This window comes from Conger conger, chromosome 8 (assembly GCF_963514075.1).
Source record: "Conger conger chromosome 8, fConCon1.1, whole genome shotgun sequence".
Lineage (NCBI taxonomy): Eukaryota > Metazoa > Chordata > Actinopteri > Anguilliformes > Congridae > Conger > Conger conger.
In genome coordinates, this window is record NC_083767.1 from 41,866,862 (window position 1) to 41,894,813 (window position 27,952).

The window sequence follows — 27,952 nt, forward strand, 5'->3', positions numbered from 1 at the left end:
GTGATCTTGGCCAAAGCGCATAAGGTCCACGCAAAAATCCTCTAGAGATTGGATTTACGCACTGAGAACTCGCAACTAAGAAAACGGTCTGTACCCCACCTTTCCCGCTTTTTTATGAATTAAATTATTACATAATATACAAATAAGATTCAATTTGGAATTACCTAGGATTGAAAATACTTAAAATTGAATATTATTTGAAATTCACAGATCAATACTTTATTGATATGAAATCATATAATTTCTGGCTTATATATAAACAAAGCACAAATGGGAAAACAAATTCAGTTAATGCACAGAAAAGGGCATTTGTACTTATATATAAAGTAAATTCCAGTTCACATCAATACGATAAGTGTACTAAGTAAACAGTTTGAGTTGAATGGCTGAATAAAAGTTTTTTTCTATGCTAACAGGTTTATTGAAATACTACCAAAAATTTTGAAAGGATATTGGTCCTTGTCGGAACTTTTCTGGATTTTTTCTTTTCTTCCTGGGATTTGAACGTTTTCCAAGTGGTTTGAGCCCCCTCCTTCGCCGGGTGCTGTGAGAACCTATTCCATGATGCGATCACTTTTCCCGGGTACACTGTGCTGCCTCAGCCTGCTCTTCTTGCAGCAGCAACTGCTGGCTTTACCCGCTGGAACCCGCCTGGACAGCCACAGGTAAGACGTTATTTCGTTTACTTTCTGGATGCGTTTTCACGTTTTCATTCATTTCATGAGCGAAGACGGACTTGGTTCAGATACCCACAGCAACAGCAGGGAGTTGAAAAAAGGTGCGAGTCTAGTTTAAAAGGAGACCCAACTGGACTGTAATACGTGGAAAAGGGAAGCGGCGAGTCAACTTTGCGAAGGGGTTTGGCATTTCGGAGATTTTATAGATGTATTTCTACTATTTTTGAAGAATTTTATAATTGACCCAAAACAGGTGGCGTTACAAGTACAACAGTTTGGGTCGCATCTTGTTTAGCTTCGTCGTAGTGGTTTCCAGCGCTGAATGTTGTGTTACATTACAAAACGTACTGTAGCCTATGGCATTGTCAAACGGAATATGTATATCTCACATGTTCGTGTCAACCACCTGTTAGACTATTCATAAAGCGTAAAACTTATTGTAAATACCAAGCGGATCATGCGTAAAGCGGGTTCCTTACGCATAGGTTGTTTATATACCTCGTGTTTATGCAGACATTGTAGGCTACTGTGACATGGAGATAGCGGCGATGTGAAGGAGAATAGCAAAACGAGGGAGACGTGCCAGAGTAAAACTACACACTTAAGTGAGCGCGATTTAAACAGCTGGAAAACCAGAAACCCAGACCGAGTAGTACGAATTGTATATGCTGATCCAAGAGAGAGGATCAGACCCTTAGGATGGGTTAATCTACAGTGAATCCAATCAGTGGAAAAGAAAACGTGCTCTTATCATTTAAAATTGCGCTAATAGGGAACATCACCATGACAGGTTTGAGACTATTACTCCGAATGTCACTGAATTGTTTCTCTGCCTTTATCCTGGAATGCCAATTCCGCAGTTGTATTTACCTTACACGTTCCCTAGCACTTTAGTTTATCATTGCTGCATCGTGCGCTATCTCCCCATGGCGTGTGCAAGTAAAATATACTGAGGGGTATGGACATCAGCCAAGTTAGGGTCATGTAGATATTACACAAAGCAAATTACATTTAGACAGATTGCTGGTATCTGCCCTTGATTCAAATCCAAAGTATATTATTTGGAAAGCACGGCGCAGAAAGAAAAGCACGGCGCTACAAACTCTTTATTGCATCATTTTACAGTTGTGCACCTTTCATTTATTAAGACTGTATCACTGTGCATGGAAATTGTATTATTTAAAAGTAACCATTTTCATAGCTGCCACTGAAGAGACATTTTCGCAGATAAACCATTAAACGCAACCACTGGCCATCGGAATTGACATCTAAGGCATACATTTCGTTTTATTTGCCCTGTGAAAACTGATAACGCTTGCGTCATTGTGCGATTTCAAGGTTATTTCGAAAAGACAAGCATGAATATTTATGGGATCTAGTAAGAGGCTCATAGCTGTGCAATAATCTAACAGCCGAAATGCATATTTAATTTGGTCTACTTCATAATCATACGTTTCACAACTTTCTTTAATTTGCGCTTTAGATTTGTTGAAAATTCCGGAACCAGTTTCATTTGCCCTCACATTGATAAAGGACATTATTTTTAAAAATATGCTTGAGACAAGATGTTCATAAAAATGTTAGAAACGTCCCTTTCAAAGCACTATTTCAAGAAACTAGGATATTAATATTAGGCAGTTGAATCAGGCCACTTTAAATATATACACACTATATCAGGTTCAGAAGTGGGCATACACTATAGTGATATAAAAAGTACATCAAAAGAATGGGAATCTGTAGCCATTTAGAAAATTAATTGTACTATTATGTGCAAACTTGTTTTATTTTTTTATTTTTTACAAAAGCTTGTTTCAAAGCTTCAACGGTAGTCTTGAACCTGAAAAACCAGTCTTTTCCTATACTGTTTGTATTTGCAGAATTGAATACCCTAATTACCGAGTGAGCCATACGGTGTAGCATTTGTACTTTTCCATCATTCTGAGTAGCATTGCGTATAGCTGCAAGATTCCATAATCATCACAACATCTCGTGAATCACCAACCATGCCTAAACAATTATACAAAGCCTCAAATATGACGATCAGTTTGAACATAATTGGTCCTAAAAACTTCAAATGTGGTGACTCATGAAATTGCTTATACAAAGATATGATGTCTGGACTCTGGGCTCTGAGCCTAAGAATATGAATGACACAGTATTTGAATGCCCTCTCCTGGTTTGGTGCCTCGAAATGCAAGTACTGTACTTGTGGCTGCTCTTTACTAAGATCTGGGAAAAGTCTTTTATGTTTAAAAATTTATATTATTCAAATTATAGAATATAAAAAAATATATTTGACATTTGTTCCAAAGAGGAGTGAAGTTTTTTCACTTCAAGGTCACAGAAAACACAAAACTATCTCAGTGGTTTTTCACAAAAACAGATATCAATGGAGAAATGGTTAATGGTAAAGTTGTTAAAAGTGAAGTTGTGGAGGATTTGGTGCACTAAGGCCTGGATTTCAGCATTTACAAAGATTTAAGGCCTTAAGATTTATAACAAGGGTGGAATGCCCTTTACACAGACTTACTGCATTATATAATGAGGATCAGTTACGTTTTTCCTCAGTTGAAACATGCATGTACAATACTTCTCAGAGCCTTGTATGGCCGAAAAACATGCCTCCCCTGCTTTCTCTCTGTTAGCATGCACGAATAAAGAGAAACTAATAATGATTGTGCTGTCACTCCTACTCCTACCTCCACACCATGCACACAGTGATGGAGTGCTGATAAAGTGGCTTATTCCCTGGCCTCTGCCCACGCCTCCAGCCTGCTGTAAATAAGAAACGCAAGAGCAGAGCAGCCAAACATCACTGAAAAACAGGTAGCACGCTGGGCTGCGGCCTGCGGAGAATATTCTGAGGGTCTCTAAGCTTCCAGCTCTGAGGGCCTCGCCAACGGCAGGACAAGCAGCAAACAGCACCCTCCCTCGCTGCTGAAACTTTATGGGCCGTGCAGAACCCCTCGGCCCCTCATCTTGGGTCTGCCAGGCCCGTAGTGGGTCAGCCTGACCTTTGAAACGAGGCCCAAATGAAAGCCAAGTTGCCTGGGACTGACGAATCGAGGAGCAGAAATATATCCGTGGCAGATATTGATCGTTCTGGTTATGAAGGCCATCAGGAAAGGGCACAGATTACTGCAGTCTGTAGCCTTTTCTGTCGCTGTAGAACGAGCATATCAGACTGTTCTAATATCAGAGTGATGCAGGAGTGTAAGTATATGAAAATCCCACTTTAGCATCATTAAGCATCATCAGTGCATTACCGGTGGGAGGGGATGAGGAGTTGGGGTGAGGTGCTCAAACAGCTTCTACACAATTAGTATTGATGTAACAATCAAGGCAAAGAAGTTATAGAACATTCCAGATGGAATTCTGAAATAAAATGCACAAAGAAATCCAAAAAGCATTCCAAAAAACCTACTCTTAAAATGTTAAAAAAAGGGTTGGTGTCTGGATAATGATAACGACATGACATGCAATGGCAGATTAGCACTTTCGCTAGGTGACACACAAGCACAAGCTGAGTCTACGGTTGTGGCCCATGATTCTCCATGGGTCGATTGTGAACAGTGTAACAGCATTGCAACTCATGGCTACATTTTTACACTCATTTACTAAAATAGAGTCATTTGCTAAAAATGTTCTGTCTGGTAGTTCCATTAATTTAACCCAATTTGCAAACATTTATTTATTTATTTATTTATTTATTTATTTATTTATTTATTTATTTATTTATTTATTTATTTATTGATTTATTGATTGATTGATTGATTGATTGATTGATTGTGAATTATCTTTGAAGCATCAGATAGTGGATGGATTCTGTGGACTGAATTCTACCAGCTACCAGCAACCTGAAGGCTGAATGATAGCTTTAGTTTTTACCTTGACCCACACAATATATGACATGTTCAGCAAACTGCTTGTACAGAATAAACATACACTTAACTTTAAGTAATTCTAAGTAAAAGTTTAATGCTGATTGTATCCAGGCCTATATTACTGTTATATTACTGAGAATGACAGAGTACTTTAAGTGCCCTCTTGCTGGATTGGGTTCCAACTGTTAGTTTTTCCATGGCGGCTGATGTTCCTTCAGACTTATCATGAGATGACCTTATCAAAGAAAACAAACAAAATGTCTGCTGCCAGGACAAATGACCCAGTCACATACTGTAGTGTTTAGTTAGGATTTAACCAGCTGTGTACGTGCATACACTCACAAAAGCCCCAGGGGGACATCTCGCCGACTGTAACATTGACACTGAAGTAATTTATCAGATTTGCTACAGTACGTTCGATATGCTGCAAAGTTGTAATCAGATTAGCCAAACATTCTAGGAAGGATTCTAGGTCTGTGTATGTATGTACAAACAAAATGGGGTTTTGAGTCGATGGCCTAAATTGGATTGTGGCTTGTAGCTGGTTGACCGGTTCAGACCAGCTCAAGCTATGCTTTGAAACAGTTGGTAGCTGGTCATAGCTGGATTCTACAGCATAGTTTGTCACTATGCCTTAGTGTCACAGGTGCTGTCAATAATGTTTGAGTACATACTATAGGACTTGATTTAACAATCCCTTCAGTCGACAGGTTCTTGCTTGAGCCTCGATGACTTGAGTGGGAAGATGTTCTGGTGGTGCAATGTGGAGGCAAAGGTGCTTCTAATTGGTCCTAAAACACACTGCAAACATGTTTACTGTTATGCTGAAATTCACCGTTCCTATTGCAACAGAATCAGAGTAATCTTTCACAAAAATCCCTCCTCACAAGTTGATGGGAATGTCACCATTTTAAAACCCACATAAGATTTTAGCTAATTTTCAGGCTAAAAGACTATAAACTCCTGAAGGGGCAGCCATCCACACCAACTGGATGACCCTTGAAATGTTAGCTAATGAATGCATTGTGTATCTGCTCCAAGGTGAACCAGAAGAAACTAGTCTCTGCCAGTTTGTTCATTAGGTTTCATGCTGCTGCCATGTTTTCATGAACAGAGGCCTAACATAACAGAAAACCTCTCAGTATGATGTTCTCTGGGTGTCTGAAGAGATCCAGTAGCAGGTAATCTCTTTGATGTTAAGATAAAAGACACCAGGACCTATCTATTCTCTGTTCAGGACACTAATTGCTGACTTATCTTTCGACCAGTGATTCTTAAACAATGGGTTGGGGCCCAAAATGGGTCATGGGAGTGTATGACATGGGTCCTGGAATGAGTCTGTGTTTGATGGGCCCCTGAACAGTACCAAATTTCTAATTTTGGTCCAGAAATTAAAATGTTTTGAGAACTAGAGCTTTAGACTCAAAAGGAGCAGGCAGTTATCACAGAACACCCAATTCCAAGAGGCCTGCAACGCTGCTGCTTGTGTGATCTTATAATAACTCACACTTAGCTGGCAGTTATTTCACTGAGCTCACACTGGCTTTTCTCCTCCCTGCCAATGTAGCAGATGTTTCACAGCCTCAGAAGACCTGCTGAGTCCAGTTTTATGCCTTTTGGTAGTTTAAACAATAAAAGTGATAATATGTGGATAATCAGTTATTTTTAGGTTACTTACTTTACTTTACTTCTTTCTACAAAAGTCACTGAAATAACAGCGCTCCCATTTTTACTTTGTATTTATAATTTTTTTCATAACTTTGCTATGCTTCAAATGTCATACATAATTTGACTGTCCTTACCCTATTATGTTTTGAAATAGTCTGCACAGCAACCAAGGAAGGAATTGTATTATTACTATTATTATAATAATTATTATAATTATAATAATAATAATAATAATAATAATAAGAAGAAGAATATTATTATTATTATTAGAATTATTATTATTATTATTAGAATTATTATTATTATTATTATTATTATTATTAGTAGTAGTAGTAGTAGTAGTAGTAGTAGTAGTAGTATATAACAATATTTTATTGTTGTTATAGTTAGTAGACAGTTTTATTTATTGATTAAGAGAAAACCTGAAACTTGTACCGTGCACTGTTTATGAGTTTATGAGCCAGAAGTGAGACGGCAATAAATTATTACAGCTTCTGGAAAAACACATGACAGTAAAGTCTAATCAGAGAGCATACAGTGGGGACAGATAATAACAAGAGGGGGACCTGAAGGGGCCAGAATGAGTACACTGCAGAAAACGTGCTGAGAACCTCCATTTCGGGAGCTGCCCTTTTACAAGGGAATTTTCTGCTTCTGCGTCACATAACATGTGGTTTCGCTGAACGATGTTGGAGCAAAGCCAGAGCAACTAAATACGGTTCCATAAAATCACATAAATTAGCATTAAACATCATAAAATAATGAATTAACTTAATTATGAATTATAGAAGCAGACACCACAACTCCGGGCAGAAATTTCAGACTGAATCAGTGGCGGAGACCCAACTGGTGACCGTGTTACGTTGCTTCCCCTGTGGGTGTCTGTATCAGAGCCAGTGTTTAACATTTCCAGAGGGCAATTTCTGGTGTCTTTTGACATAAGCCATCGTCCAGAGGTTGCTCGGTGTCTTACAGTGTCAAAGTCAGGATCTCTGTCTATTATTTCAAATGGCAGAATGTGCAGGTACCCAAACATAACCATATTGCTCTGAGTAATGCAATAGAACTGGATTCATGTTCTCTTTGCAAGACCTTCAACATCATAGTCAGACATTTTTCCCATAAAAATGTACATCCCTTTTAGCCTCAGTGAAGAAATAGGCTTTCGGCTGTTCTGTTTTATGTGAGGGGTGTGCACATTGGCCTGGCAGTTGAGAAACGCACCAAATATTTTTATTGGGGCAATCAAGTTTGTTCCTGCGACAATTTCTATTTCTGACCACTTTATTGGCCATAGAAATATTTAATGAATATGAAAGAATGTTATGGTTGGGAACACTTGGCAGGTTTCCAGAAATGTTTATTTTTTTGAGAATCATGTCATGCTAGGCATTTGGTACTTTGCCTGTGTCCTTGCTGAAGAGGTTTCTAGATCATTCTAAGGATCTGTGATAGGTTCGTTGTGATATTCTCTAATTCAGTTCATCCTCAATATACTGAATATACACTCAGTGAGCACTTTATTAGGTATTTATTAGACTTATTTTTTAGACTTATTAAGTCTTCTACTGCTGTAGCAGTAGATGTTTGATGCTCTTCTGATGCTCTTCTGGATGTTTTTTTTCGCACCATTCTCTGCAAACTCTAGAGACTGTTGTGCATGAAAATCCCAGGAGATCAGCAGTTCCTGAGATACTCAAACCACCCTGTCTGGATCAATCCACGATCAAACTCACTTAGATCACATTTCTTCCCCATTCTGACCTTTGGTCTGAAAAACAGCTGAACCTCTTGACCATGTCGACATGCTTTTATGCATTTAGTTGCTGCCACATGATTGACTGATTCTAAATTTGCATTAACAAGCTGATGTACAGGTCTAGCTAATAAAGTGCTCACTGAGTGTAGAATGATTTACATTCCTAATAGTCTTATTTCAAGGGAGCTGGTGTTTAACATTTTTAAGCCCATCAAGAGTCTGCTTTGCCATGATGTGTAAGCTCATTTGACATCCGTTGGATTAGAGAGTTTTTCTTTTCTTTATGACTGGCTCATGGCTATTAAACATTTGAGAGAAAATGCATATTTTAAAATGTCAATCTATCATTTCATCATGCATATTGTAGTAATCATCAACACTTCATTTTTTATGAGCTGAAGTACACCTGAAGTGAAAATGATTCCTGGCAATCAACATGAAAAGATCAATAAAAATACTTTTATTACAACAAACTAAATAATTATTTTCATCAAACACAGTTAAATTTGACCTTAATCAGACAGCAAAGGGGCACTAAAAATAGTATCACTGTAAACCACTTCCATTTTTGCATTTGGAAGAGACATCAACAAAATGCCAGTAATTCTAGGGCTGTACCTTATCAAAGTTGGTGGAGATACCACTTAGCTTGTAATAGCACTTAGCACCTGATAATACGTTTACCATACTATACAAGCTCTCAATAATTCCTGAAATAGAATACTTCTCTGAGACTCCGATGACAAGCTTGATGGATTGCTCAGGCACTGTATGTAACTCATAGAAGCATTATGGTGTGAGCCGACATTACTTAATAAATGATGCGACGCGGTCTTTTTTTTCCATAAACGTACCCTTCATCATGGGCGATGTACAAATGTATATATTTTCAAATAATTAAACTGTCTTCAACAGTTAAATGGTGTTTTCAAGCTGTATTCTGCGTGTGTGTGTTCTGTTCCAAGAATATGCGTGAGGAAAGACCCACTGCCTGAGATATATATTTTCCTGTCAAGGCCGCCATAAACATATAGCTATTCTATACTCATTTAACTGTAGGGTCATTATGGTTAGTCAAAACAACATGGGAACTGATCCTCTGCGGAACATTCCGAGGTGGATTAGTGGATAAGGCCTGAATTCCACCCTCTGCATCCTCACAGAACACACACGCGTTCTCTGCACACATATAGTAAACTGAACTGGGGCGCAATGTACTGTTTTTACTGAAACGCATGAGCACCAAAGCATCCCAGAAGCACCCTTAAAAGGTATGGAAGTAGTCTGCGAAAGACGCAAAAGCTACCCTATATAACTAAATGTGCCGGAGATCTGGATATACAGTGCATGGCTTTATGGCCGCAATAAAATGCTGAGATGGACTGGACTGAGAATTATGGGATAGTGATGGAAGACTATATCAATTAGGCAAAGGCGTAAACATCCTGCAGCCAAGTGGTTTCATAACATCGGCCCTAAAAACCTGTATAGAGGAACATCATTAGGAGACCGTAACAGGAATGTAGGTCAGTTCTTGAGGTAAATAACTGCAGATATCAGTTTTATGCGTTGTGTGTAAATGTCAGCTGATATGAACATGAAATAAAATGATAAATCCTCCCTTCTCATTATTCTAGCCAAGAGTAATGGCCTAATAAGACCTGGCAGAAGATTATTCTGGGATAAACTGGAAGAGAAAGCTAACACTCTGACATCTTTAGTATACAACAGGACCTGTTCTTAGTTCTAGCAATGCTCTGCAATTTCGAGTGGTCCTTCCCTCTGTACAAAACCTGCTGTTAGAAACAACCATGACCAAGTGACAGTTGTTTGGTTTTATGCTGATCCCATCAAAATCACTTGAACTCTTCTGATTCATACAAAGTACTGTCTGAGTTAAGCATGTCATGTTTTCATGCAAATGGTGCTCAATACAGGACATGGCCGGCTGAGAAAACTGCTTTTACATTAACTTAGATTGAAACTGGAAAGTAGTGCAGGGCAGTCATGCAACGTGATGACCATGTTAGCCATCATAGTTGCAACTGAGGCAAAACAAGGCAAACTGAATACATTGTGCTGATTTCTAACCAAAAACATAATCTGTTACACATCTCAAAACAAGAATTGAGTACATCAAACAGTGTCCAACTTCCATCTTTTGCCAAGCGTGCAGACTTCAATTACGAGAAGTCATGATGTCACAGTGAAGATCTTCAATCTGAAGACTGAATAGGCTCAACTCATTATATTACATGCCAATAATGGAAACAAACAACTCTTAGTTGCAGCCTTGCAGGACTTCCGAGACTTAAGCAAGATGCAGCCTACATGAACTTTGATTTCAAAACAAAACGAAGCTTTCCGTTTGAGAAGGTCTATACATCTTGTAAGCTGCAATGACTCACAATCACGTTGTTCAATACATTTCATGACCTTTCTGCACTGTTGCTGCCAAATACTGTACAGAATGGAGGAATGGAAGTGACATGCTAATTATCACTACATATAACCTCTCTTTATATGCATGAATATACACTCACTGAGCACTTTATTAGGAACACTATACTAATACTGGTTAGGGCCTCCCTTTGCTCTCAAACCAGCCTCAATTCTTCGTGGCATGGATTCCACAAGATGTTGAAAACATTCCTTTGAGATACTGTTAACATGATTGCATCACACAATTTCTGCAGATTCGTCAGCTGCACATTCATGCTGTGAATCCCCAGTTCTACCACATCCCAGACAAATAAGCATAAACATCTCATATTGCCGCTGTGTTAACATCATGTTTTGCAGTCATTTTTCTCAATCAGTTACTCAGTTGCCAGCCCTCTCAGAAATGATTCACCCACACTATCACGGGAAGTTTTATGGCTGTCTGCCAGATCTAATGACCGGACACCATCTGTCAATGACACAGAAAGCAGGGAGCGATCACTCCTAGCATGCAAGGGACTGTTAGGCCAGTCATGTGGAAGGGGCCAAGGTTCGCGTATTGTGCTGAAGTTGTACTGCGCACACTGTCCTGAGATCAGTGGAAAGGTTTTAAAAGAAAATAGGTGCTCTATCACACATGGGAAGTGGACAAGATCAATGGTATTGGAAAATGGGCCAGCGCAGACAGGTATAAGATTGCAGGCCCTTTTGTCTGAGTGGCAAAGCGGCTAGAATACCCATTATCCTTTGTGCTGTAACATTCCTCTTATTCCCAAGACAAGAGTTCTTCTTGCACTGTATGGGTGTTAAACCTGATTTTAGGACTTTGCGCTTACGCAGCAAATGCCAAAATGACTAAATTATGGAGATAATATTTCAGACACCAGTTTCTCAGATGTCAATCGCTTGCTTGATAAAAACAAAACCGAGAGAAAGCCACCTAATGACAACTGTTCCTCCAAATGACAACTGTTGTGTTGCGATTCTGTGAAAAACAGACCTGACTCGGCGTTCCGCAAAACAGGGCTTTCCGGACCAAAAACCGTGCTCGAGTAGCCTTCAAAGTCCGAAAACGCCGGGCGAAATGAAGGGTTTCTGAAAATAGCGCTGTTTACAGAAGCCATGGCGTTAGCAGGCTATTTCTATCACATCTACATCATCTCCGGGGTTGAAAGGCCCCAGCCTTGGCCGTCTATCCAGGCCGCCTGTCCACATATGCCAGGGCAGGCGGCAGCTGGGTTTGTTTTTCAGGCCAGGTTTCCCGTGTTTGCCTGGAGCTCAAGAGGGCCCTGATGGATTGGCACTGCCGCTCAAAAAAGAGAAAAAAAAAAATCCTTGGAGCCGTTTAACTTGCCCTCCCCTCACACTGTTCGGGCCTTTAGCCGTTCGGCACAAAACCAAAGAGGCCATTTCTCAATTTAGGCTCCTGTGCAACCCTGTGGCTTTCTATTTCCTCGGCAAACAAATTACCTCCCAGCCTTGTACATGTCCGTATGTGCGTGTGTGCGTGTGCGTGTGCACGTGCGTGTATGTTTTCCTGGAATTGTGCGATGAAACCATAACAGCTAGAAGACTTAGTTGTTGTAATTGTGTACACACATTTCACATCACTGCAGCCTTTCTACATTCTACAAGTGTACACTCAGTGAGCACTTCATTAGGTATTTGTTAGACTTATTTTTTAGACCTCTTGGTCTAATGCTGCTATAGCCCATCTACTTAAAGAGGTTTGACACGTTTTGTGTTCAGACATGCTCTTCTGCATACCACTGTTGTAATGTGTAGTTATTTGCATTACTGTCACCTTCCTGTCAGCTCTGACCTGCCTTTTTTTCCAGTCTGGCCCTTCTCCACTGACCTCTCTCATTAACAATCCATTTTTGCCGCAGAACTGCTGCTCACTGGAAGTGTATTGTTTTTTGCACCATTCTATGCAAACTCTAGACTGTTGTGTGATAAAAATCTAGAGAAAATCCCAGGAGATCAGCAGTTTCTGAGATACTCAAACCACCCTGTCTGGCACCAACAATCATTCCACAGTCAAGGTCACTTAGACCACATTGCTTCCCCATTCTTATATTTGGTCTGAAAAACAGACCTGAACCACTTGGCCATGTCTGCATGCTTTTATGCAAATAGCTGCTGCCACATGATTGACTGATTCAATGTTTGTATTAACAAGCTGTTGTACAAGTCTACCTAATAAAGTGCTCAGTGAGTGTATAATATGGTTGCATTATGGGAAAATGCAATTATGGCAATGGTATTTGCCCCAGAACTGGTTGAGGCTTTTCATTTTTTAATCCATTCAAGAATATTTCCACTGTACATGAAAGGTATGATTTTTATGATTTTAGTAATAATAGTTATGGTCTTTGTTGAGTTCTGATATAATTTAGCCAAATAAAAAAGCACAGTATGCATCTTATCTCCAGACTAGATTATCTATTTAAAAAAACATTTTTAGAAGAAATATTTTCAGTGTTGACATATGCCAGTAAATGCCATTGTAATTGTGATGAATACCAGTTTATCAAGGCAAGGGTTCCCTGCCCTGATGAAAGGTATGCAGCTCCATAAATAAGATTTATTGTGATGATAAGCATAATAACAAAGAAAAAAAAAACTCTCACATACAAATGGATGACAAAACATCAACACCCTCATAGTATTATTTCACAAGAGCTTATTTAATGTGTAATATGGCTGCTAATGCACCTCAACCTTTTGCACTCATTCCCCCCCCCACCACCATTACTCCTTCCCCCAGCTCCCTGAGCTCCTCACCCCAGCCTGGGAAAGACAGATTCACGGCAGCCGGCTGACCCTTACGCTCGCTGCTCCCTTCCCGCCCTCCATCACAACAGGTTGTTTGGACTGAGCCGCTGCTGTTTCAACTGATGCCCAGCTCTCAGCGCTGTGCAAAGTAACACTGTTTAGACAGGAGCTGATTAATGACGAGGACTCTGGGTAATGCGGTCCTCTGTCATAATGGCCCCTCAGTGTACTGGAAGAGGCTACGGGAGACCAGAACCCCACTTTCATCATGCATGAGTTAGCCACACTGTACAAACAGATCCCACCGTCCCCAGGGGAATTACGCCCTGATTTAAGGAGCCAATATCACGGCAGACGAACAACAGCTGGTCTAGGCACCTGGCAACCGAAAAAGCCTGTGCGAATGTGCTGCCTTTTTTAATGTGTGGCAAACTTGTTGTTCCTGTCAAATGGGTTACAACACCTTTTAGTCTAGTTGGCTTTGGCAACATCATATTGCAAGCACACGTGGGCAGTGGACAACCTGTTCACTGTTTGAGCTACAGAGATTTACACTAAGGTAAAAGGTCTAGCGACAGTTATTGGTTAATGCATAACTGCTGATACCTTTAAAGTGACGGTCAATACCATAACATTCCCACGACACAGCAGTACATTTTGTGTTACATTAGATGGGATCCATTTCTCGCTTGTCAGTGGTCATACAATATAGCTCATTTGCAAATTGCACAAATAGTAAATAATATTAGGAGGCACCCTAAAACCAAAATACAACAAATCTCACTATCTTCTGTCTGAGCTCAGGAGGCAGAGCGGGCGTCTGGAAATTGGACAGCTGCCGATTCGATCCCCGGCTCTGTATGTCTCTAAGTGTCCCTGAGCAAGACATCTAACCCCAAACTGCTCCAAATGAGCCGGTTGGCACCTTGCATTGAAGCCTGTCACCATTGGTGTGTGAGTGTGTGCATGAATGGGTGAACGGGAGGCATTACTTGCTAAACTGCTGTGTGTTACTGTAGTCGCTGGAATGAGCACTAGACAAACGCAGTGCGTTTACCATTGTTTTTTCTCTCAGGTTGAATTTCCTGAAGAGGGTCGTGGAGGGAGACGAGGGGGAGAGCGTCATCCCCGGAACCTTCCAGAACCCCAGCGCGTCCCTCAGCCCGGTCCAGGAGGCCAGTCACGATTGGTGGAAACGCCTGATCCGAGCTCCTCCCCCTTTGAGACGGGCCCCTGAGGCCCTGGCCCAGAACGACACACCCCCACAGGTGGACACAGCGGTCCAACGGAGGGCACCGAGGGGGCGGCGCCACGCCAGGGGGCGGGGCCACCACCACCACGCCCAGCTGATGCGTGTGGGCTGCGTCCTCGGCACCTGCCAAGTGCAGAACCTCAGCCACCGCCTCTACCAGCTGATTGGCCAGAGCGGGCGGGAGGAAACCTCCCCCATGAACCCGCAGAGCCCTCATAGCTACGGATGAGCCAGGAACGGGAGACGCGTCTAACCAAACCGGACGCAGCGCATCAAATTTAGATATTTATCCCTTTTTTATTGCAAATAGCTTTCGCATAGAGATGGATGTAATCCACTACTTTCCTGCTGTTTCTAAAAAAAAAGACTTCTATAATATTTATAATGATTGCTGTGTCTTCTTTCTCTGTTAGCAACCAGGAAACATCAGCAATGGGGGTAATTTGTCTCCAGGGAAAGTATTTGGGATGACTCGCTTGGACTGGAACCTCCAGATTGACGATGTTGTTTTGAGAAACATTCCTTTCATTTCAGCCGAGCTCATTGAGACATGTTCCGGCCCTTTCCACCAGCCACTTAAAACACTGTGAACCACGGTAGCTTCATGTCCCAATCCTATTGGAGAATCAAGGATGGTTCACCAGCCTTCACAAGATGACAGTACATGAGAGGAAATGGTTGCATAATGCCAAACGTCCCTCGCCAATCCTGAAAACAAGACGAAAACACAGACTGAGAACACTGAGAACACGTCACTGAGGCTTCTAGCTTTCTCACTATTTAACAAGTGTATACATTATTAATGTGGATTTTAACTACAGGTGAGATTGAAGTTCCTTCAAATCTTAGGCCATGGGATTCCAGGGACTGGTGAAGATAATTAATTTCTCTGTGACATCAATGCAACTGATCCCCAAAACATCTGCCAAACTGGGATTTAATCCTGACCCATTAATCTCCGTCAGACTGTCCAAAAAACAGACAGATCACACACAGTCTCGCACGTGAAAGTGTACAGCAGCGGACTGTTGAAATCTAGGGGTGCCACCTCATCAGTTTGTGATTGCTAAAATAACTTGCTAAGGAACTCACCGATATCCTGGATTTGACACTCAGCGATGTGGTCAGAAGCTGGACAGGGGATTTCCACCTGGAGTCAATAACAGAAATCCAGCCGGGGGGGGGGGGGGCACCAAAAAAAACAGAGTATCAAACACAGAGTGTCCAACCGCGTTGAATAGCCAACAGTCTTTACACCATGGGACTGCAGACATGGGGGAGGTTTAACCATACCCTTAAACCCTTTTAACATTTGCTGCTCCAATTGAAAAAGACCACCCAGATGTAATTCTTCTGTTAATCATGCATCAATCCATTGGTGGCTGGTGTCAGATTTCTAACCTCTAACCTCTGCTGACTCCTGAATTCTTAAAAAAATTACGTTTATGTTTAAATTAAATCAGGCTTGAGGGCAATTTATTTAAGAGAAATTCAGTCAGTCTTATCACAGTGGAGTCTTATTTCCACTTGCATGACCTGGAGGGGGTGGTTTTCAAGTCTTTTCCATTCATTCTGTCTATTAATACATGACTAAAACTCACTGCTTTAAGAAAAGTTTAGTCTGATGATTCTAAGTAACAAAAAAAGCTTAGTTATGATGGTAGTAGTACAGTATGTCTTATATTTCAACATCAGGACTCCCCTACATTGTCTATGAACAGGACTTAATAGGCAATAAAACATAGTTTAAACCATTTTTACTAGGTTTAAGAGAGCATATGGAATAGTGTATAGGCTGAAAGGGGAAGTGGCAGGATATGAACTATCCTGGTCATGCAAGCAGCCCATAATGCTGTAAATCCAAAGACTAACAAAGGCTCTATACAAAAATGGCACAGTATTTGACATTTAATACAATAAAGTGTTTGTGAATTGGATGCCAAACATATTGAACTGACCACCATATGCAGATTTCAACATTGTGTTCCACTGTGTGGGCTAAGGATTTGAGGATGGAGGGTATCTAATTATGACTTACTATTTACCATGAGTGAAACAAAATAGTATGTTTTTAACTCATTTCAATTTTTTCATTGGTATGAAAAGATCACCCTGCAGACAAAAACAGCTCAAGCTAGGTTCTGAAACAGCTGGAAGCTGGTTGATCAGTTCAGACCAGCTCCGTACTCAACATGGTTTGATCAGCTCAAGCTATGTTTTGAAACAGTTGGTAGCTGGTAATTCCAAGCTGGTCATAGCTAAATTTGGAGTACTGCAAAGCACAGTAGCACCAAACATTTCCAGGATTTGGAATCCCATGATTATGTGGCTGAAAATAAGATTTATCTGACAGACCTAATTCTCTCGGTTACAGAGGATTAAGATAGCTAATGTAATCCCTTGCATTAAACCGTGGTTAGCTTAGCGATGCTCTTGTAAGAATATGGGTTTCCGCTAGTTTCTTACAAAACAACAACACATTCAAAAAACATGTGAAAATGCAAATTTTTGTGAGTTACCACACTCATACAGTGTATACCAGTGGGAATGCCAGATTACAAGGGCATTTCAGAATGCTCAAAGCTCACTAAGTATTGAACACTAGTGTATGTTCTCGGTTCAGAATTTCATTTTTGATGAACCCCTAAATAATCACAATGCACCATAACATAATATGTATCGGACAATAACTGGAACATCAATTTCCCTCCAATTCTGGTGGTCTCAGTTTACATCATTAAGGCAACAGTCCAGTCCAGTCCAGTCCAGTCCAGTCTCTTCATACATATTTTCCCCAGCATCACACAAACTGCTTTAAGTCTGTCAAGGGTTAGGGATTTCAGGGAACACAAGTAAACCATACAGTGAGAAAGACGTCACCTCTTTACACCGACCAAAGGTCTCTCCTTAATCTTCTCTCTTTGCCTTCATGCACTTGGCAGTTGGTGGTAATGGTAGCAGCTTGGTTTATAATCTGCGGTGTTTGGTTTCGGGAAACCTGTCCATGAGCCTTCTGCTTGCTTGCTGGATTCATTGTGCTGTGATGGATCGAATCGCTGTCTCGTGACTGACAATTAAAATGCTTTCAAACGCTGAAACCCTGTTGGATTCTGTAATTTATGATGCCCGAGAATGTCTGGGTGTGTTTCCCATACAGTCAAACACACCATTTAGGATTACCTCAGTGTTTTCTTTTTTACTTTGGCAAATGACAGTGTTGTGGGTTGTTGGGGTGGGTTACACCAACACCGCCGGTAATTTGCAGCACCGTTTGGTGTTTATATAAAACACTTTTGCCAGACAGGCACTATGACAGTTTACTTTTGAAACCTTTTAACCTCTCCCTTCTCCCTGGGAGGATCCCCATAAAACTGCCACCTTCTTTTAACTGTTGTTATCCTGTCTATGTCAGAATCTAGACTGGCGGCTTCTTGTGCCAAAACATAGGATGTGTCAGTGTGTATCTTTGCTCTGTGGATGTTTTATCAATACATCTGAAAACTGCTGCTTTTCAATATGTTCATATGATTCATTGAGGTCTACAACATTCTTAAAAAGACTGTACTGTGCCACACAGGTAGTGTGTTAACAAACCAATGGTGTTTAATAATGATGAAGTATTTATCTCACCAAGGGTGGGGTTAGCATCTATGCACTGACATACGTTGCCAAAGGAATTGGTTTCATTTTGAGAGATTAAATTCAGGCAGATTGCAGGAATAGTCCTGTTATATAACCCATAGGCCAACATTGATACGCAGAATCTACCCCCAAGAAAACATACACACACACACACACACACACACACACACACACACTCTATGTAGTACATCCTGATCATGTGAACTATAACAATCTGTTATCCAATCCTCCAAGTTCCCGTTTTTTTTTTTTTTTTTTTACAATACAGCTAACAAAAGGTCAGTTGTTTTTTTTTTTTCCAGCAAAACATTAAAGCACTTTAAAACAAGTAGGTAACATGTTTAGTCAGCTACTTGAATTTAAGACTATGTTATTTAATGATAAGTTAATGAAAGTTTGTTGTATAAAGTGCATTTCAGAAATGTCTGTGTGAATGTGTTATAAACAGTATCCATAAACGGAGTTGTGGATGACATAGACTATGGAATCATTATCATCTTGTACGCTTTGTTAATATATTAGCTGTAATATTTAATAAAAGAAGTATTGTTTTTAAGTGAAATTTGTATGTGTATGTGTATCTCACCAAAGAAAATATTTATCACATATGTTTGTCCGACACAGCAGTGACACATATCATTCAACAGTGAAGTTGATGTACTTTAAGAAAAAGTTGACAGCAATTTGAACATGTGTTGACAACTGGCACTGTTCTTGACAATCTGTAAAATAAAGAATTACTTTGTAGTAAGATAAAAATATAATATGTGCCTGTCATTGTTTTTTCATTCTGTGCAGTCCATTGCGTGTGTGCGTGTGTGCGTGTGTGCGTGTGTGCGTGTGTGTGTGTGTGTGTGTGTGCATGTAGGTTTGGCTCAAGTATTTAAATCAAACATTTTGGATTCTACATCACTTGAGTACATTTTTTGTAGATACCACAGTCATTATTTCACTTGATATGCCTGACAGCATTCCCTTCTTACTTCTGCTGGGGATGGAAGCCTGGTTTATTCTGCCCACCATTTTGTCATTTACTGGCTGAAAGTGCACTGTCAGCTGCAGGCTAGTCTCTCTGCTCTCTTGGCAGTGGCATGAAACCAGCATGGCCTGGTCAGTGTTAGCATTGTGAGGACCTGTAGACTAACATATTTGACATGCACATTTTCTGCTCTAAATAATAACAATAACCATGTTTGAAAATTTTGTTGTCATGCGGCTGAAAGACAATGTTTCTTCTGTGAATGCTCATTGCTTTCAATTTACTTTCTAAATGTGGAAGGTTCTTGGACTCTGCAGTGGACTCACAGCTCACACTCACAGCTCACACATCACACAAAGCCTTCTCATACAGTTATTCACACAGCGGGCTATGAAAAACAAATACATTAGTTTCATTGTACATTGAAATTAGCACTTGGTAATTATGATTGATAAATCATATAGATATATCTGACCTCACACTTTCCCTGGCCATGCTATATTTAGAGACGTACATTCAGGCACTCTTTGGCACCTTTTTTTTCTGAAAGACAAGAATGTTTTTTTTTTTTTTTAAAGCTATGCAAGCAAATGATCCAACCCAGACATGCAGTGCAATCAAGCTTCTACTGGAACAACTACGCTGGAACAGTGGTTAATGTGTGGCAAATAAATATTCTGATTTGGCTCATGTGACCAGCGATCGGCCCATCTGATTGTTCACACTTTTCAGGAAAAACTCAGAGCTTGTTATACACTGCTGCACGTACGGTTATAAAGAAGAACATGACAGTCAATTGTGCTGACTTATGGTAAATTCAATTTTACTTCAATTTACAATCCAGTCAAAGCTAGATTGAACTGAGACATCTCAGACTGTCGATGTTATTGTTTTAGGAGACTGCAACAGTCAAATAAAAACTTACAGTTGTTATCACGTGCAACTTTCCTCTTACTCAGTCTGTCTGATGCTGTGTGACACACAAATACCCCCCTGCAGAGTACAAGGGTTGTGCAGTGCTGAATAGGGCCCATATTGATGGGTGCAGGAAAACACATCCTAATGTTGCTAATAGCAACCAGCCGCCACCCTCCACAGAGCACACTGGATGAACTCACTGAACTCCTGGCTCATCTCGAGTAGAAAATTCAGTTAAACGAAAAGTTGAGTATTGCCAGAATTGCGCAATCCCATCACTCCCAGCTGTGGCCTTCCACGGATGTGTTACAGCTTCTCTCCGTAAGCACACAGTCATGAATAACACTGGCTTCCGGCCATCAGGAGAGCATTAGGGGTCACTGTGTTTACTCCCTTTGCTGTATTTTCTGTCTTTTCACCTTTAAAGTGATACGCGGAGGTGCTGACATTACACTGGGGCAGCTGCTGAGACTGAGTACAGTGCTGCTCCTTGAACTTGGAGCTGTGAATAAACCATTAACAATAAAGCAGACGCTCTTATCCAGAGCGATGTACAGTTGATAAGACTAAGCAGGAGACAATCCTCCCCTGGAGAAATGCAGGGTTAAGGGCCTCAACAGCTGCGCAGATCTCATTGTGGCTACACTGGGGATCGAACCAACGGCTTTGCGGATCTTAGCATAGTGGCTACACCGGGGATCGAACCACCGCCCTTGCAGGTCCCAGTCATGTGCCTTAACCACTATGCTACAGGCCGCCATTCTGTACAGCTTGCTGTCACTGTGGATGATGCTGATTCCCATAAGGCCACACTTCAGCCTCCCCTGAATGAAACCCACCACCTCAGGACTACACCGCTTAGTCAGGCGAAGGACTGCAACACAATCGCTACTATAACTGCCACTAAAATGAAGCCAAACTGTTTCCCACACATCCTGTGAGCTACACTGTAGTCCTGGGCTGATGGCAAAGGCCTTGTGAAAAAAGATTCCAAGTAGTGACATCTTGCACTTGACAATGACATTTCCTCTAGAAAGTCCCGCGCACAATTGTCCAGAAGTTTCCAGAAACAAATGATCCTGCAATTCACATCTAAAAAAGGTATGCAAGAGGTTTTTTGATGCCAAAGTTTGCACATGATTAATGCAATACATGTCACAGGAATTATCTTCCCGGAAATGTATTAATTATGTGTGCGATTTTAACCCCAGGATTGTACAATATATATATGGATTTATATGAAATCCCAAACTTTCACAGAAAATATATATTTACTTTCATCTAACAACAGTATGTAAACATTGAATTTGTCTTTCCAAAGGTGGCCTGTTGCTAAGCACCTAATACAAATATAAAATGTGTTTCATTTAGCCCAAGTATATAAAAAACTGTTTGTGGTTTCTAACCACAACCACACTACCAACGTACGTGACATTGGGCACGCGTTCGCTAAGAGGGCCCCGTTTCTTCTTTTAGACACTCCCTCCATCCACCTTTCTTACTCACCCAAATCAAACATCCCAGCATGACCGCTCCAACTGCCCCCCTGCTGATCTGCACGTCTGCTACGCCCCAACTGCCCCCCTGCTGATCTGCACGTCTGCCAGGCCCCACTGCCTCCTGCTGATCTTCCTGTCTGCTAGGCCCAACTGTCCCCACGGCAACGGGGCACTGCCAGCTTCAGTGTGGAATATACTAGTGCAGCTCTTCAGCATATGTAGCCACATAGCTCAGCAACACTTGCAGATACTTTCCACGACCAAGGCACACACACACACAGCAGCTTAAAGTATTAGCTTGTTTTAAGTTACCATTTGCTTGATATGCACTTGTCGGACCTCATTGGCAATCTTTCTTAAACAATAGAAATAATAGTATGTAAAGACGTAATATAAGCCTAAAATACTTATTTAAGAAAGATTAACTTTTTTTACAGTGTACCTACTGAGGTAGTGAAAGATATCTTTTCAAAATTGCACACAAGCAGACGTGTCCTTTAAAGTCTAGGTCTGTTTTAACTAATGTTATTCCACAAGATTTGTCCCTGAACATTTATCCCTGCATACTGTATGCTAGAGTCTAATACACTGTGGTGAAAGATAACACTGTATCAATGTATCTTATGTGGCCCCATGAAGGTTCAGCTCATCACATCACACAATGTGGGATCAGCCACTTCGGAAAGAAACAAGGAAAGTCTTCCTTTAGACAGTACAGTACAGTACAACACTATAATTGCTGTTAATTTCTCTCCACCTTCCAAAATGTCATCAAAACTGTTGGAAAATCAAACTATATTTCACGGAACAGAAACATAATCACGGTGAACCCCATTCTGTGTTAACACGCACGTTCATGCGTGTTATGTAACACACATCTCATCAACCCAAACACCAGTTGTCTCAAGCTCTTGATTATATAATTAGTTTCATTATTTGCTGAATTAGTGCTGTACAGCAGGTTTGCACATAATGTATATAATGAGAGATGTGTTATGTGTGTTGTCTAAATAACAGCTGTTGCTTACATTCTGTGCTTTAAAGGTACAAAGGGCAAGATTTTAGTGTTAAAACATTGTCACAAGACCATTGTAAATCCCTTCCTATCATTGAAAAAGGCTCACTGACATGTTGATGCACCCTCTACCTGTGTTTACAGTCCTTAAATTCGGGTTTCAAAATATGCAGTTGACGGGGCAGCACTATAAAACATTATATAGCTGTACAATAATTCAAGCTCATTGGTTGAAAATTAATTGCCACAGTCAATGGTGTTTCAACATCAGCACGTTAACAGAGAAGGGGTGGGATAAACCGTGTTGTTGTTTGAGGGTGTTTGTTGCTGCAATTCCTCTCTTGACCATTAGAAGTCCGAAATTACCTACTGTACCGTTAATGCAGATAAATGCCTATGACTGAATGAGTAATTGGAATCAATTTAGGCAGCATTAATTAATTGGAACGAAAACCTGCATACACATGTCCCTCTATGGCAATGGGCTTGAAACCACTGGCTCACACCTTCCTACATGGGTTGGGCCTAAGTCAGTGTCATCTACACTTACAATGCATATGGTACTTCGATGGTACGCTTCTCACAAATACACAATAAAACCAGTGTATGTCCGGGCCACCTGTGAGCCAGCCACTCACACGCAAGAGGACAGCGCTATTAAATCACCATTAAGGCAAGTCGTCCCATTTACCCCACTGCACACTGCAAACAGACAAAAGACAGACCCAGGAGCACATCACAAATGAACAGAACATTCCTTCCTCAACTCCTTTCTTCCTAAATATTTACATTCAGCTCTGAGCCTGTTCATTATTACATAATGATTTTTAAGCAGTTATCTAATCTATTTTCTTTCAGTGATTGTCAGTAGATAGCCATGAAGAGAATTGCTATGATAATGAAACAAAATGGCTGCCTTTCTTTCGCTCTCTTTCCCACAAAAATGTGGAACCATGTTAATCTGCAGGCACCAAAACTGAAGGTCCAAACAAACTGAGGTTGTCAACGTTATTGAGGTCAACTTCTTTGCTCCAGTCAACAGAACAGGTTCACTGATTGTTATGTCCCTGTGTACGTCTTATTGCAGAATCCTGCACTCCTGTTGGAGGCCCAGGTAAAGACTTCCTGAGGGAAAGCTGCCTATATAAGATGATGGGTTGGAGAAGGCCCTTAGTTCTCGCCCATTGGGCTGCTGGCTGTTTGTATGTTCCATAGTGTCTGAGAATAAAACACTTTTTGGATTATTATTCTAATTGGATTTTATTAGAGTTGGCATCGTTATCTTTCAGCAAGAAAGATTTGAAGGTTTAACTGCAGCTCAAAAGGCAAAGAGGGCAGGGGGGTGCCGATAATTAAGAAACAAGTTGATGGTTTCGAGGTCAGCCGCAGCGTATCATTCTGATGTAACTTCCAAGAGTCGGATGAAGACTGGACCCCATGATCTCTGTTCGTCGGGGCTGTCATGTGGTTTTGGCAAAGGCCAACAGAGTGCCTTCCAAAATTCACGTACAGTCCAACATTCCTCTTCAGCAAGGCCAGCAGTGTGAAGAGAACCTTTGTGAGGAAGATCTGGGGGATGTTACTCATGAGCTTCTCAGTCAAGTGCGATAGCAATGAAATCCAGTGAAGAAAGACACATACTCAGAATTATCACTATTTCATGGCCATAAGATTCATCTTTTATTTTTGTATAAGTCCTCTTTACTTACTGTAAAAAATGCCCATATCAGACATGACAAATATGCCATTTTGCCCCATACTGGAGAGACATTTTAAGAAGTTTTCCTTCTTCTGGTGTAACATCTACTGTACTCAAAAATACTTCAGTTTTTTATATTGTTCAATTAAGTAGGCCAAAGTTGATGGTATAAGTTGAGGTGAATGATTCATGGGCACTTAATTTCATATTTATTAGTGAAATGCAATATTTTCCTTATTGCAGCAAAAAAAATTTTTTTTTTTTTTTTTTTTTTTTTTTGGAAAAGATTTTATTCAGGGATATGTCTTACCTTATAAGCATTGAGGATATGGCCAAACAGAAGAGCCCTGCATTTTATTCAGATGCCTCCATTTCCCCTGAAAGGAATACAAAGAGAAAGATATGCAGAGCTCACAGATATGCCCCTAAAACGCAGGCACTGACTGAACAGTGGTGCTTTGTGATTTCTGAGCGTTAGCATACAGACAGGAAACCTAATTATGGACATACTGATTCAACTGCGGGGACATTTTATAAAGAAAATGCTGATTATTTTCCTTTTTGGACACCTTGCTTAAACGAACAAATAATATTTTTTTTGACAACCATTCAGGAAACAAACAAGACATTTGTGTTTGTCCATTCTTCTATTTAACCGATAAATGGGCAGTTGTGGAGTTTAAGACAAATTTGAGATCTGTTAGTCCCAGGTGCCAGAGCCTAGCAACATGGCCACCGATTCCCAGCAAATACAGTTGGTCATAATGTAAAGTGTGACGTTGTTGACCTTACAATGTGTGGCAGCCCCTTATACTTTGAGGCTTAGAATTGCCAGACCGCAGGTTGAAACTTTTTTGGAACTACAGGTCTAGACACAAGTGTGACTACACACACTTTCCTGACATCAAGCGAGACCAGAAAGGAATTTGTGCCTCATCTGAAAAGCTCATGAGCAAACTCTTAGCCACTCACTGTAATTGGAAAAAAAAAATATTTATATACACTTCACATTTCACCACCAGATGATAGAATTAGTTCTGTAAACGTACTCTGGATGCTAACTGGAATTACCCTGTATGAAGGGGAATCCCAATGAATGTCACATGCCACATAAACCATGAATATCCTTCCATTTATTTTTTTTTTGTGCGGATTGTCCTTATTTTCTCTGAATTAAGCTGAAATGGAGAGCATCCGGCAATGATAAAATAAATCATGAAAAGATTTCAGTCTGTTAGGAAGAAGAACACATTTAACCAACCAAATTAAGAGTAGACCAAAGATTGACAGGGGTGTAGCCCTCTAACACAGAAAGAAAATTAATGGTCTTCAGCTTAGTGTAGATAGTCTCACAAGAGGACGCACAACACTAATTAACAACTACTTTGCTGTCAATTACCAGCAGTGATCAGCATTAAAACGTCCGGTTAAGAACTTTCTAATCACACATTTGTGATCTGACAGCTTAAAGGGTAAATGGACCTACAGTGCATCCGGAAAGTATTCAAAGCGCTTCACTTTTCCCAGCCTTATTCCAAAATTGAATACATTCATTACTTTCCCCAAAATTCTACACACACCCCATAATGACAACATGAAAATTTCTGCTAATTTATTAAAAATAAAAAAACCAAGAAATCATATGTACATAAGTATTCACAGCCTTTGCTCAATACTTTGTTGATGCACCTTTGGCAGCAATTACAGCCTCAAGTCTTTTTGAATATGATGCCACAAGCTTGGCACACCTATCTTTGGGCAGTTTCACCCATTCCTCTTTGCAGCACTTCAAGCTCCATCAGGTTGGATGGGGAGCGTCGGTGCACAGCCATTTTCAGATCTCTCCAGAGATGTTCAATCGCATTCAAGTCTGGGCTCTGGCTGGGCCACTCAAGGACATTCACAGAGTTGTCTTGAAGCCTCTCCTTTGATATCTTGGCCGTGTGCTTAGGGTCGTTGTCCTGCTGAAAGATGAACCGTCGCTTCAGTCTGAGGTCGAGCGCTCTGGAGCAGGTTTTCATCCAGATGTCTCTGTACATTGCTGCGTTCATCTTTCCCTCAATCCTGACTACTCTCCCAGTTCCTGCCGCTGAAAAACATCCCCACAGCATGATACTGCCACCACCATGCTTCACTGCAGGGATGGTATTGGCCAGGTGATGAGCGGTGCCTGGTTTCCTCCAAACATGACACCTGGCATTCATGCCAAAGAGTTCAATCTTTGTCTCATCAGACCAGAGAATTTTGTTTCTCATGGTCTGAGAGTCCTTCAGGTGCCTTTTGGCAAACTCCAGGCGGGCTGCCATGTGCCTTTTACTAAGGAGTGGCTTCCGTCTGGCCACTCTACCATACAGGCCAGATTGGTGGATTGCTGCAGAGATGGTTGTCCTTCTGGAAGGTTCTCCTCTCTCCACAGAGGAACGCTGGAGCTCTGACAGAGTGACCATCGGGTTCTTGGTCACCTCCCTCACTAAGGCCCTTCTCCCCCGATTGCTCAGTTTAGACGGGCAGCCAGCTCTAGGAAGAGTCCTGGTGGTTCCAAACTTCCATTTACTTCCATTTATGGATGATGGAGGCCACTGCTAATTGGGACCTTCAAAGCAGCAGAAATTTTTCTGTACCCTTCCCCAGATTTGTGCCTCGAGACAACCCTGTCTCAGCAGAAGTCAATTCCTTTGACTTCATGCTTGGTTTGTGCTCCAACATGCACTGTCAACTGTGGGACCTTATATAGACAGGTGTGTGCCTTTCTAAATCATGTCCAATCAACTGAATTTACCACAGGTGGACTCCAATTAAGCTGTAGAAGCATCTCAAGGTTGATCCGTGGAAACAGGATGCACCTGAGCTCAATTTTGATACTTATGTACATGTGATTTCTTAGTTTTTTATTTTTAATAAATTTGCAAAAATCTCAAAAAAACGTTTTTCACGTTGTCATTATGGGGTATTGTGTGTAGAATTTGGAGGGAAAAAATGACTTTAATCAATTTTGGATTAAGGCTGTAACATAACAAAATGTGGAAAAGCGCTGTGAATACTTTCCGGATGCACTGTAGATTGGAAGACTGGTCGATGGGGCTAGTCACCACAAGGCAGAGGTGAGGGAAGTATCACCACTGTTGATACACTGTGGCCAAAAAGTAGCACTTACAGAAACACAATTTTGAGTTGAGCAGTCACAGTACTGAACACAGGTTAACTGTTCATGTCTCAACAGGTATGAATTATGAAACAAATTCGACCACAACTTTGTAGCCCAATATTTTATTTGATTAATTATATTTTATTTGGGTGCATTGTAGCCCTTGGTATTCACACCCCCAATCCCCCAGCTGATATAAATATACTAACTGTGTCAGTCATTGCGCATCTGACAGAGACCAGTTGTAAATTGTGAGCTTTTGGGTTTAAGGATTAAGATAAATTTCACATTAATCCGTATTGTAGCCCGTCCCTACCTTTTCAAATGTAACGGCACTTTTTGCAATAGGATAGCAATGAAGAGTGACACGTCTTCTTCATTGTGCTTGAGACACGCTCGACCAGCCCTTTGTCTTTCACATGAAAATAATTGTATGCGCTTCCAAACCTTAGTACTCCAGGTGCGGGATAAAATCAATTCAATTGATTATTCCGTCAATTACACCACCTTGGGCACTTCTGCTGCGTTTCCGCGATCGATACAGTTCTTCATCCAAATGTGTCGCGCAGATATTGGATTTCACCCATATGCAGCC

At 40.8% G+C, this 27,952-nt stretch overlaps 1 protein-coding gene and 1 long non-coding RNA gene across 2 annotated transcripts; one reads left to right on the forward strand and one right to left on the reverse strand.

Annotated features, from left to right (window-relative positions):
- adm2a (adrenomedullin 2a) lies at positions 1-15,651 on the forward strand. Its single transcript, XM_061252407.1, has 3 exons — positions 1-86; positions 417-665; positions 14,284-15,651. The coding sequence occupies exons 2-3, from the start codon at positions 562-564 to the stop codon at positions 14,687-14,689; spliced, it is 510 nt and encodes a 169-aa protein (XP_061108391.1). The 5' UTR covers positions 1-86; positions 417-561; the 3' UTR covers positions 14,690-15,651.
- Positions 14,869-27,942, reverse strand: LOC133135423 (uncharacterized). Its single transcript, XR_009709389.1, has 4 exons — positions 27,674-27,942; positions 24,523-24,589; positions 15,553-15,610; positions 14,869-15,168 (listed from the first exon to the last, which is right to left on the reverse strand). It is a non-coding gene; the product is annotated as an uncharacterized LOC133135423 (long non-coding RNA).
- Between the last annotated feature and the right edge of the window lie 10 nt (positions 27,943-27,952).